Source organism: Sebastes umbrosus, chromosome 23 (genome assembly GCF_015220745.1).
Source record: "Sebastes umbrosus isolate fSebUmb1 chromosome 23, fSebUmb1.pri, whole genome shotgun sequence".
Taxonomy (NCBI): Eukaryota; Metazoa; Chordata; class Actinopteri; order Perciformes; family Sebastidae; genus Sebastes; species Sebastes umbrosus.
Genome location: NC_051291.1, coordinates 6,467,357 through 6,479,919, shown reverse-complemented (window position 1 = coordinate 6,479,919; position 12,563 = coordinate 6,467,357). Strand labels below are relative to the sequence as shown.

At 37.8% G+C, this 12,563-nt stretch overlaps 1 protein-coding gene across 1 annotated transcript; it reads right to left on the bottom strand.

Moving 5' to 3' along the window:
• Positions 1 to 1,292: 1,292 nt before the first annotated feature.
• Positions 1,293 to 11,070, bottom strand: LOC119482794 (thymidine phosphorylase). The gene is made up of 11 exons (XM_037760670.1): positions 10,954 to 11,070; positions 8,996 to 9,039; positions 7,851 to 7,974; positions 7,262 to 7,464; positions 7,080 to 7,178; positions 5,716 to 5,845; positions 4,638 to 4,756; positions 4,279 to 4,441; positions 2,215 to 2,442; positions 1,780 to 1,920; positions 1,293 to 1,698 (listed from the first exon to the last, which is right to left on the bottom strand). Exons 3-11 carry the CDS (start codon positions 7,966 to 7,968, stop codon positions 1,565 to 1,567), a joined length of 1,335 nt encoding a protein of 444 aa, XP_037616598.1. The 5' UTR covers positions 7,969 to 7,974; positions 8,996 to 9,039; positions 10,954 to 11,070; the 3' UTR covers positions 1,293 to 1,564.
• Positions 11,071 to 12,563: the final 1,493 nt, after the last annotated feature.

Sequence of the window (12,563 nt, the reverse complement as noted above, 5' to 3'; positions counted from 1 at the left end):
CAACTTCTTTACGTACGATTTGTCGCATCTTGCCTAGCAGTGTACGAACAGCACTTCGTACAAACTAGTTCAACATGAGCATGTTTAATTAATTAACAACGAACCCCCTTTTAAAGGACCGGTGTGTAACAACTCAGGGGATCTATTGGCAGAAAATTGAGTATAATATTAATAAGTATGTTTTCTTTAGTGTATAATCACCTGAAAATAAGAATCATTGTGTTTTCGTTAGCTTAGAATGAGCCGTTTATATCTACATAGAGAGCGGGTCCTCTTTACAGAGTCTGCCGTGTTTCTACAGTAGCTCAAAACGGACAAACCAAACACTGGCTCCAGAGAGGGATATTCACGTTTTCGTTTCGGCCACGTCACGGTGTTAGCTGGAGGCTAAACAAAGGAAAGACTGGAGGCGAACACTAGCAGTGGGCTAAAGTTACACATCTAAGATGTCATCTTGCTGTGTTGTTGGTTGCCAGAATTCAGATATCACATACATTTGAGATGACAAACTGTGAGTCGAGGCTCTAGCGAGCTACAATATCGGAGAAATTGCACGTGAACGCACGGTAAACTGTAATAGGGCAACTCCAATTATGCTGTGTTTTAAACTCTATTTATGGCGTCTGGGGAGCTCTTTATATGGTCTGGAGGAAACTCGTATGGCAGGGACAAAATCCCCAATATGGCAGGGAGGAAACTCCATATATGGCCTCTTTCTGGCGACTTACCATTACTGCGAGATGGTACAGCCACATGTGATTGATTAATTTAGGAATAAAAGAGTCATGGGGGGTTAAGCTAGGAGTTTCGTGTGTCGGTGTGAGGAAGGTATAGGAGGGGAAGGTATTTTCTGTACAGATGGCTTTAAACAGATAGCACCATGTACAGTAAGCCCTCGATAAGCAGGTTAGAAACCAGTTGGAGCTCTGCTGCAGCTCTCCCTGAAACACACAGCACATCAGCACAAAGTCACACTCATTGACAATTTTTCATGAAAAAACGACATAATATAGCATGTCGAACAATTTGATGATAAAACGTCATAGTATAGTATGTCAAAAAAAACTCATAGTATAGCATGTCGAAAATTTCATGAAAAAACATCATAGTATAGTATGTCGAAAAATGTTATGAAAAAAAAAACAGTATAGTATGTCGAAAGATTTAATGAAAAAACGTCATAGTATAGTATGTCCAAAAATTTGATGAAAAAGATCATATGTCGTATGTCGAACAATTTCATGAAAAAAAGTCATAGTATATGTCGAAAAAAAAGTAGAGTATAGAATGAATCAAAATTAAACTCTTTATTTGTATATTTAAAAATATCCGTCTCCAGTAGGAACCAATGAGCTTGGAGCTGAGAGCCACAGACAGGAAGCCAGATAGTACTGAAAGACGGACAGCACATTGTTCGTCTGTTCACGATATTTATTGAGAAAGATATAGATATATTGTCTCCAGCATTTTCAGTTCAAGGATCCTGTATTGTAAACTACATGATGGATCTGACTGATCTGCAGGGGTTTGTTCTTATGTGTTACTGAAAGTATTGAAACGTGCCTTACTTAGGCAGCAGTATTTCTCTCACTAAAGTTTTTTTTTCTTGTGTTCGCAGAGTCAGAGCGTTCTGCAGTCGATTGATCTGGTCTGGACTGGGAGCCGGTTCCTCATAATGGAGCCGCAGCCAGGAGGCGCCTGAAAATACACAGAAATCAAACATCCTGAAGGGTTTAACTGGATTCCCTGAAATCATCATCGCCATCATCGACCTCTCACCTTTCTGGACCTTCTGACCCAGCGACACCAGCAGCTCCGCTCCTACGCTGTGATTGACAGGTTCTCCGGCCTTTGATCGTCCCGCCCCCAACTTATGAATGACTTCAGCTAACATCAAACCATCGACATCCCCGACGAAACCTGCAGGAGGTCACACAGAACGGGAGGCCTTAATGTGTACGCTGGAATCAATCTTTGCTCCATTTCCATTTACGATTAATTGCTGATCGATTATTCATGAGTTGCTTTAACGTTGATCAATGTTAAAGTGCATAAGTACGTAAAAATATAAGTAAGTACATAAGATATAAAATATAAAAATAAATAAAATATCTGTTAGTAAATTACTAAGTGGGTAAGTAAGGAAATATATAAGTACTTAAGTAAATAAAATATATATGTTAGTGAATATATAATATAATTGTATTTGTTTACCATCTGCAAGCGTCTTCAGTTCCATCTGATGTTCTGATTTCCTCAGGATACGGTAGTAATCTGCGTTGGCGGAGCACAGCGAGCGAGCCGTCTCATTGGCTACGCCCTGCGCCTCCATCATGGCCTGGAACTTGGACAGAGCAGCTCCACCAATCACAGCGTCAGAAATCTGCTTCCTGCCCTCCGGTAGGTCAGACACTTTACCAGTCACCTGCAGCAACAGGCCGCCTGCAGAAACAGAAACAATACTCAATATTTAGTAAGTTTATTTTACTTGACAATTGGAACAAAAACATTATTACTTTTGTGACACAACTTTTCAACTTCTTTTTTCATTGACTATAATTTTCCAATTACTATTTTTTTTTATTTTTTTTTTACTATATTGCAATTTTATTTTGGCAGGTTCCGTCCTCCATAGCATAAATAATGAAATTAATACAAAGATAAATAATTAAAGAAGCAAATTAAAATTTGTATAATATTTTATAAAAAATTCTATGAAATGTTTAATATTACTTTTGCTACTTTTAATGACATATTTATATATTCATTGAGTCATTTATATATTTATTCAATTCTTTTTTATTTTGGCAAGTTACGTCCTCCATAGCTCCACCAAGAGGAGGAAGAGAAGATGAAGAAGAAGAGTCCCTGTAGATGGTTTTCTGTAAGAAGCCCACCTGGCCACCAGGAGGAGCTAGTGATCTTTGTAGTTTAGGGAGATGTTTGTAGGTGATGACAGGAAATGGTCCAGATGGCACATGGAGAAAAGTTTGTCTTCAGTTGGACCTCCAGTCCAGAAGATTATTAAAATAGTCAATAACGTTGAGGACTGCACAAGTTAAATCCAGCCATGTCTAAAGACTGAACGACCTGCAGGCTGCAGGTGTGTGTGTGGGGGATGATGAAGATCAGGGGCCTCATGTATAGATGGATGAACCGGATCCTGGCACACCTAACAATGAGCCAAATGCAGCAGCTCTACGGCGCCGTTTGGATGAGATGCACAGACTGCAAAGCAACGAGGTGAGTTGAGACAAACATTTTTTTAACAAGATCTTTTAATATATGACTTATCCCACCATCATTCATTCTTTTTAATTCGTTGCATATATATATTTTATCCTTCATTGTATTGATAATCTCTCTCTGTGACTCCAGCACAGCGTATAGTATATATTTAGTGAGGACGCGGCCAGACCGGCGCCCCTTAGCAGTCGAGGCACGGGGCGCAGCTGATCGTGCGCCCTCGGAAGCCTTCGGGAGCCCTCGGGAGCCCTCGGAAGCCTTCGGGAGCCCTCGGGAGCCTTCGGGAGCCCTCGGGAGCCCTCGGGAGCCTTCGGGAGCGCACGGTCAGCTGCTGTGGAGACGTTGCGTTTGTTACTAATTCCTGATTAAAGACCATCAAATAAAATATGTTTTCTAGCTTCCACCTCAGTAACAAACACTTCAATTTCACACTCTGTGAAATTCTTCTTTTTTGTTCTTTTTCCAGCGTGATTTGCCGTTGTTATTGTTATTTGGACAATAAGTGACAGCATGGAGCGTGTTTATAGTCATTTGCATAGTTATTAATGGGAGGAGACAAGGCGGACCTAGTGGCACGTGCAGCTGCGCTCAATTTCACGTCAAGTGGGATGTATAAAGGAAAGGTGCGCGGGAACAGGCGTACGCATGGTTTTATACATGTGAAAATTTCTGTGCGTACGTACTTTTCCAATTTTGTGAGTACGCCATCTTCCAGTGTGAAAGCTGCGCAGTCTTTTATACATGAGGCCCCTGCTGAGGACTGGAGCAGCTGACAGCCGGACGGGAGGAAAGAGGCTTAAAACGGGATTAAATGACCATTTATGATGGAGCATCCTTGTAGCTTCTAACAGTTACCATGGTGACAGGAACACACAACTCTTCTATTCTTCTTGTGTTTATTGGCGGTAGATAAATCCACCTTAAAGGCGACCTTTCTGCAGTCGTCATTGATTTGATGAAAACCACAATAACACATATCACCAGATGTATGACTTTTAAAGAGCACTTCAGGGTACAAAATAATGTGGTTACCCAGAGTTGTGACCAGCTCCATCAGGTCGTCGGGTCCTTTTCCCTTCAGCGTCTCCAGAGACTCGATCACCTCCAGACTGTTACCCACAAATCGACCAATCGTAGCGTCCATACGGCTGAGGACCGCGCACGTACGTATGCCCAGGCCGTTCCCGGCATTCACCTGAAATAACACGCCACCATCATCATCATCATTAGCTAAGTAATGAATATTTGCGTCATGGATTCATCTGCTGTAAGGCTGCAACTCATGATTATTTTCATTGTCGATTAATCCGTCAATTGATGTGAGGATAGCTCGTCTACCGCTGCGCAGAATCGACCAATCTTAATATGATAAATACTTCTAATGTACTTACTAATGACTGTGCTAGTTCTCTAGCACTGTCCAGGTCTTTGTAGAGAGCAGCTCGTCCAAACTTCACATCCAGCACCAGAGCATTCAGAGACTCGGCTGCTTTCTTTGAGATAATCGAGCCTGAAACAAAAAACACGATTAAATTCATATTTAACTGAGCAGAACTGCTTCAGTAGTACTGCTACTGTAGTATTCTTAAGTCATGTTAGTAAATATGGAGGACTAAAGCTGCCATTATAATAAGTTAACGTGATAATAACGGACAATATGTGTCATTGTTTTGTGTTGTTGATTGATTTACAATAATTAATATATACATACATTTGCATAAAGCTGCAAATAGTATACTAGAGTATTAAATACTTGACAAATCTCCCTTTAAGTTACATTTTAAACAGATAAAAAATGTAATCATTAATCATGGACAATCATGCGACTAATTGTGATTAAATATTTTAATCTATTGTCAGCCCTAAAATAAATAAAGAACATTGATAAATTAACATTGTGAAATTTTAACACTGTTTAGTTAGAGGCTTCAAATAAGAAATATTAAAAATAAATATATATTTTTTTCACCTCTTCCTGCACTGTATATTATTTATTTTTTGTTATGTTTGTGTAGTCTTAATTTGTGCAAAATAAATAAACAATAAATGACTCAATATGTAAATGAATGAAATATATAGGGAAATAAATAAAAACTGAAATAAATATAGGATTTTTTTTACTGTATAAAGGACTAAAACTGCCAGTACAATAAATAAATAAATAGATAAATAAATTAAATATGTAGGGAAATAAATAAATAGAAATAAATTTAAACAGAAAATAATAAATTGTGAAATAATTAAATATAAAAATAAATGAATTAAAAAAAAACGTAATTTGTCAAATAAATAAAAACTTTTTTTTTTTTTTTTTTTATATTTATGTACATATTTAGTTATTTTAAAATTTACCTGCACATTTATTTGATGATTGAGGGTTTTATTTCTATATTTCTTTCTTTATTATTTAATTAATTAATTTGTTATAATGGCAGCTTCAGTCCTCCATAAGTAAAACCAGTTCAGAACCAGTGATTAGTGGTAAGCTGTCCACGGTGCTGGTGACATCCCGCAGAGCGTACAGGATTCGATCTGCAGGAACCAACGTCTCCGTCTGACCCACAATGCAACAGCCCACTGAGCCCAGGATCTTCAGAATCTTGAGACAGAGAATTAAACTTAGAACATGTAACAACTAAACTAAAACTAAATTTAGATTAATTCATTAAACTTTGCTAGTGGTGGGATGTAACTAAGTTCATTTACTCAAGTACTGTGGTTACGTATAATTTTGAGGTACTTGTATTTTACTTGAGTATTTCCATTTTCTGCTACTTGTTGCTTCTGTAAATATTGTACTTTTTACTCCACTACATTTATGTCTGCTTTAGTTACTTTGCAGATTCAGATACAAATATATTGCAGATAAATATGCAGATATTAATACAAAAATAAACTAATAAATTATGATGTATTATTATAGATTAAACTACCAGCAGTATATAAAGTCATAAAAATTACCTCCATCTTTACCAGCTGCAGCATTAAAGTGAATTAAAGTGATGAACACATTAATGCATCAATAAATATAATATAATATGTATTATTCTGCATAATAAGTACATCTACATTTGGTACTTTAAAGGGACTTTTTGTAACTTTCAGAATTGCTTGTTAACAGCGACACCTGTGGGAGTTAAGTCAACGAAAGTCAGCTTCGGGCTCGCGCTTGTGCTCGCTCTACATAGACATGAACGAGCATCGCTCAAAACAGTGAGGCGACACACGTCAGCTAAAACCACAATATCACTCTATATTTCACCTGCTTGGCAGTAATGTTAGCTGACCAGACGAAGGTCTCTCCATGAATCAATGCTGATCCTAGTGCTTTTCCTGCCTCAGCCTCCAGGGCTGAAGCAGGAAAAGCAGGTCGGTGCCGGGGCTGAAGCAGGAAGAGAAACGTTATCGTCTCCCGACTCCGCCCGCAGGGAGACACCGGCACCCGGTCGGAGACGATAATTCACAAGACACGGGAAACCTCTGTTGGTCTGGAGGAGCTGCAGCATTTATTTCTGCACAAACACCCACTGTACATTCACTAGATATTCTCAGAGCTAAACTAACTCTCCTGCAGTGTGGAGTGAGCACGCATGCACGTGTAGAGGTGGAGCGAGACAGTGAGAACGCGCGCGGTGTGTGAGTGAAGGCAAGCAGGCAGCGGAGCAGAGACTCCGGCCACATGTGAGCGCGCATGGGATCCCGACCCGGTAGATTTATACGTGTAAAAAGTTACAAACAGTCCCTTTAAGTGTATTTCGATGCTAACATTTGATTATTTCTACAGTGTGGTATTGCTGTAAAATATCGGAGTACTTCCTCCATCACTGTTGTACCTGAGCTGCTGATTGTTGGATGTTGTATCCTGGAATTGACTCCAGTTTATCCAGAGTTCCTCCGGTGTGAGCCAAGCCCCGCCCACTGATCATAGGCACCTGACAAACACATACCTGAGGTTATTATGACATCATAGACGTACTGAGTATATCACGTATGATGTGTGCGTCGGCAGCTGTACCTTAAAGCCACAGGCAGCTAGAGCCGGCGCCAACACCAGACTGACTTTATCTCCCACCCCTCCTGTTGAGTGTTTGTCAACCATCAGCCCCGACCACTCTTCTGGCCATGACATCACTTCCCCCGATGACATCATCTCCCTGGTCAGGTTCTTAGTCTCCATGTCGACCATTCCTTTCTGCCAGATAGCCATCAGCATGGCCCCTTAACGGAGGAAGAGGAGGGAACAGCGGGTGATGAATGAAACACATACATTTAAAGAATAATATAAAATAAATACAAAAATACAAAAATAAATGTAAATAATTTGAATAAATAAATAAAAATAAATACATGAATAAATAAAAGTGGAAATTAAACAGAAGAGTGAATAAATAAAGTAATTAATACAAATGTAAATAAATAAAAAAGCAAATTAAAACAGAAATATCAATTTATCAGTTATAAATATTTAGATTTATTTGTAATATTTTTGTTACTTTTAATGGCATAATTATTTATTTATGGAGTTATTTATTTATTTATTTTGGCTGAAGAACAGATGATAAATGACCTCAGGGAAGTGTTTTAATGAGTTGAACGGTTCGTACCGGTCTGACATTCCTGTATAGTTTCGTTTGTAACAGCGTGGACGAAGGTTTTGATGTCTTCGTCACTTAACGCTCCTCCATCTCTCTTCTTCTTGATCAGATCTGCGATAGACGACATGTCGACCTGGGAAAAATAAACAGAAACAGAAACCAGTCGATCAACTTATGAGCGCCCTTATTTATTCACCCTGTGGCTGCCGCCCGTTCTCTGGTGCTTGTTGTCGTTTACATTTCCCTGGTGTTTGTTTTTTTTGGTTGCTGAGTGATTGGAGGGTTATTAAGTTCACCAGTTGCGCAAGGTGTGGGGATTGGCTCTTAAATGATAGTTGAGAGTGTGACAATGCCTTTTCTGTAGGGCTTAAAAGAGGAAGGAAACTGCAGACCCAGTTTCATCACTAAATGCAACATATGTTATCATCCTCTTCCCGAGGACTATGTTGATGTTCTGGAAAAACAGATTCGAACCAGGGTGCAACGAAGAAATGAGTCACTTCGAGACTTTGTTTCTCTTTCTATTTCAAGCACTTATCAAACGTTGGCACCCTTCGGCCACAGATGATGGATATCAATCCATTTCTGGCATGTCAGCTCTGTGAGCGGGTTACCGCCATAGATAAGGTGGTTTTCAGTCTTCTGCCTGATCAACTGAAGTCTGGGGAAATCAGTACCGCCACAACTCTTCTGTTTAATTTTCCCTTATATTTATTCAAATATTTATTTTTAATTAGTTGTTAAATGTATATGTATAATGCTTATTTTTTATTTATTTTACTTCATTAATTTATTTATTTATTTTTACTTATTTATATAAATAAGTTTGGGAAATAAATAAGTGATGAAATGCAAAGGAAAAATCATACATAAATACGTAAATAAATACATACATTTAAAAATAAACACAATTAAATAAATGCAAAAGTAAATTTAGAAAATAATGCAAAAATAAACAAATAAATTTAAAATTGAGTCAAAGTAAATGCATAAATAAATAAAGGGGGAAATTATACAGAAGTTTAAATAAATAAGGGAATTAGAACAAAGAAAAAATATCAAATAAATAAAAAAGAATATCTTTGTTGTTGTTTATTTGCCTCAACAACATCAGTAATACACACAAATATAAGTACACAGTCAGAGTAGCGTACCTGTTGTGGTGTTTTCAGTCAGTGAGGAATGAGGAGCGTCGACCCTGCAAATACATAAAGAAATGAGAGGTCAGGAGTCCGCCGGCCAATGGGAGAGCAGGGAGGAGGAGGAGGAAGAGGAGGAGTTGGAGGTGGAAGTTGAACTGTTTTTTTAATATAAACCAGGGCTCCCAGTTATCTTCCAAATAAATAGTTTAACTCCTCTGTCAGAATGCAGCTTATGTGGCCGTGCAGTGTCAGAATGCAGCTTATATGGCCCTGCAGTGTCTAACGGCAGTCCTTTGTTGTTACAGTATTTGCATGTTGAGTACTATCACGCTGCTTCCTGTGAAATATAATCCCAGCAGTTCCTTCAATTTGTGCATAAAAAGAGTTTAGTTTAAGTATTCTCCTCGCCTTATTCTGGCGGAATACTTCCTTCAGGGAACGCAGCGGTCTGGGTTAGTTCAGGCAAACAATGAAGTGTGACTCATAATGGAAGAGACTCAGGGTGGATCACAAAACACAGATATTCGCCTCGAGTGACCATGTGTGAAACCAGCATTAGAACTACTTTGATATACTTGTACCTTTTAGAGCTACTTTGATATACTTGTACCTTTAGAGCTACACAGCACTGATTGGTTACACGCCATGAGCACTAGCCAATCAACACTGAGGGTTAGCGTCCCTCAGACATGCAGACAAAAACCGACTAGACAGACGGAGCTGCTCCGGATGTGTCCCTTCATTAAAACGGAAAATATTGTTGCGTAAGTTCCAATAAACCTCCCAAACCTTTATGCTGAAGTTGCAGAAACACCACGATCCTACGATCTATTTATATGCTAACGAGCATGTCTAGTTTACCAGTTACACAGTGCAACTGAAACTTGCTCTAGCTGCTGATTTGCCAACGCTACATTACTCGCCCGTACGAGTCTGTGTTTTTACATGAACGTTTACATGAACAACGTGAGCTGATGTGGAGCGTCGTAGAGCTTGAATGCGATAGCGAACGTCAATACGTTAAATTTGTTGATCCATAATTTACCCAGCTGACTAGAAAAACATCTGATCGGATGGTCTTCACAGTCTCAACCAGGACTTACGTTACTAAAATAAGATCAGATTAGAGCTACTTTTATATACTTGTACCTTTAGAGCAACTTTTATATACTTGTACGTTTATATACTTGCACCTGTAATGCTACTTTTATATACTTGTACCTTTTATATACTTGTACTTTTATATATTTGCACCTGTAATGCTACTTTTATATACTTGTACCTTTTATATACTTGTACTTTTATATACTTGCACCTGTAATGCTACTTTTATATACTTGTAGGGCTTAAAAGAGGAAGGAAACTGCAGACCCAGTTTCATTATGATCTCTCCTTCACTAAATGCAACATATGTTATCATCCTCTTCCCGAGGACTATGTTGATGTTCTGGAAAAACAGATTCGAACCAGGGTGCAACGAAGAAATTAGTCACTTCGAGACTTGCTTCTTTAGAGCAACTTTTATATACTTGTACTTTTATAGAGCTACTTTTTTATACTTGTACCTTAAGTGGTACTTTTATATACTTGTACGTTTAATGCTACTCCTACATACTTGTATATACTTGAACCTGTAATGCTACTTTTATATACTTGTACCTTTTAGAGCAATTTTTATATATTTGTACTTTTATAGTGCTATTTTTATATACCTTTTTTTATGTACCTTAAGTGGTACTTTTATATACTTGTACGTTTAATGCTACTCTTACATACTTGCAACTTTAGTGCTACTTTCATATATTTGTACCTTTATTGCTACTTCTATACACTTGTACTTTTATGTGCAATCCTGTGTTGTATAAACTGAACCTTGAACCTTGAACCAGCGACCTTCAGCTCCATGTGCTCAGATTAACAAATCAGATTTTAAAAAATGGTGGAAGAAGGATAAAAATAGTTGCACACACCTGAACGCTATGATGTTTCTGCATGCTGCACCTTTAACGGACTGAAAACGGGTGAGCCACAGCACGTTAGCTGGCAGGTGGATTTAAGCCTTAAGGAGCTCCTGTCCTGTAGGGATGCAACAACAAACAGAAAGTTAAAATCAAAGTTCACCACAGTGACTTTAATTATATATCCACCAGTGAATTTAATCAGTGATTCAGCAGCTTTTGAGTCCTGAGAAGGCCTCACTGTCAGTCATTAACTCAATTTCAACTTCCAGCGTCCAAATGTCAGAGGTCATAAACCTGCTGAGTAAATGTGAAAGAACCAGACAGGAAGGCGCGGGCGTTAACTTTGTAATAAATGACAGTTTATTATAAAGATTACAATCTGTTGCGTTGCAGAGCTCATCTGTTGTCATTTGTGTGCTCTTTAGTTTTTAGAAAAGGGAAGAAAAAAACTACAAGTACACACACGCCACTCACTCCAGAAGAAACTACAAACATCCTGTAAAAAGAGGAAGCTAGAGAGGAAGAGGAGGAGGAGGAGGAGGAGGAGGAAAAGGAGGAGGAAGGTAACCATTAAACCATTATAACCAGGTGAAGATCAGGAGGAGGAAGGTTTCACACACAGGTTAGAAAGACATGATTCTCAGCCAATCAGCAGGAAACTGAGGCGTCACCATGGTGATCACTATCAGATATTATTCTATCTTTTTAAACGATCGTCTCCGCCTCCATCGTTCAGATTATGATTGCTTTCGAATTAGCAGCGATGGAATATTACTCAAGTAAAAGTAGCAGTACAAGTAAAGGTCCTGCATTCAAAATTTTAAGTAAAAGTACATAAGTGTTAGCAACAAAATGTACTTAAAGTATCAAAACTAAAGGTACTCGTAATACTAATACTAAAATATTAGTGTGCATGTTTATGTAGTCAATATGTTAAACCACTAATTTGGATCATTATTATTGATGTATTAAGATGTACTTTAAGGTTGTTGTTGGTCACGATGGAGCTAATTTTAGATATACTTTTTGGAGTTTAATCTGGATCATTTGTTCAAACTCATGTTTTGTTTTATAAAATTTTAATTTGAAAAATAAAGTGGAGTAAAAAGTACAATATTTCTCTCTTAAATTTTAATTAAGGAGAAGTATAAAGTAGCATAACATGGGAATACTCAAGTAAAGTACCTCAAAATTGTACAAGTACAGTTCTTGAGTAGCCACTGCTAATTAACCACTTATTTATTTTCTTTAGGGTTGCTGTTGGCCGTAGCTATCATACATAGATCTATTTTATTAACTAATCACATGTTTTGTTTGTAAAATCTTCATTTGAAAAATTAACTCTTACATAAATATAGTTAAAAGTACAATATTTCTTTCTGAGATGTAGAAGTATAAAGTAGCATAACATGGAAATACTCAAGTAAAGTACCTCAAAGTATAGTACTTGAGTAAATGTACTTTCCACCGCATACATTTAGCTTAAAGTTAAACCAAATAAACCAAACTATAACAGATGGACATGTGATTCAGGAACAAGAAACATGTTCTCCGCTTAATAGATTCATGTGTTTATCTTCAGAATCTTCAGAAGATCTGTTGAACTGATTTTGAAGCAG

Bases quoted from the DNA above. Each gene is read 5' to 3' on its own strand.
- LOC119482794 (XM_037760670.1), bottom strand. From the start codon at position 7,968: ATGTCGTCTATCGCAGATCTGATCAAGAAGAAGAGAGATGGAGGAGCG. The intron at 4,757-5,715 runs GTTCTGAACTGG...TTTTTGTTTCAG, and splicing joins CAGCTTACCACTAATCACTG to GCTCGATTATCTCAAAGAAA. The intron at 2,443-4,278 runs GTAACCACATTA...CTGTTTCTGCAG, and splicing joins GGAGCTGGTCACAACTCTGG to GCGGCCTGTTGCTGCAGGTG.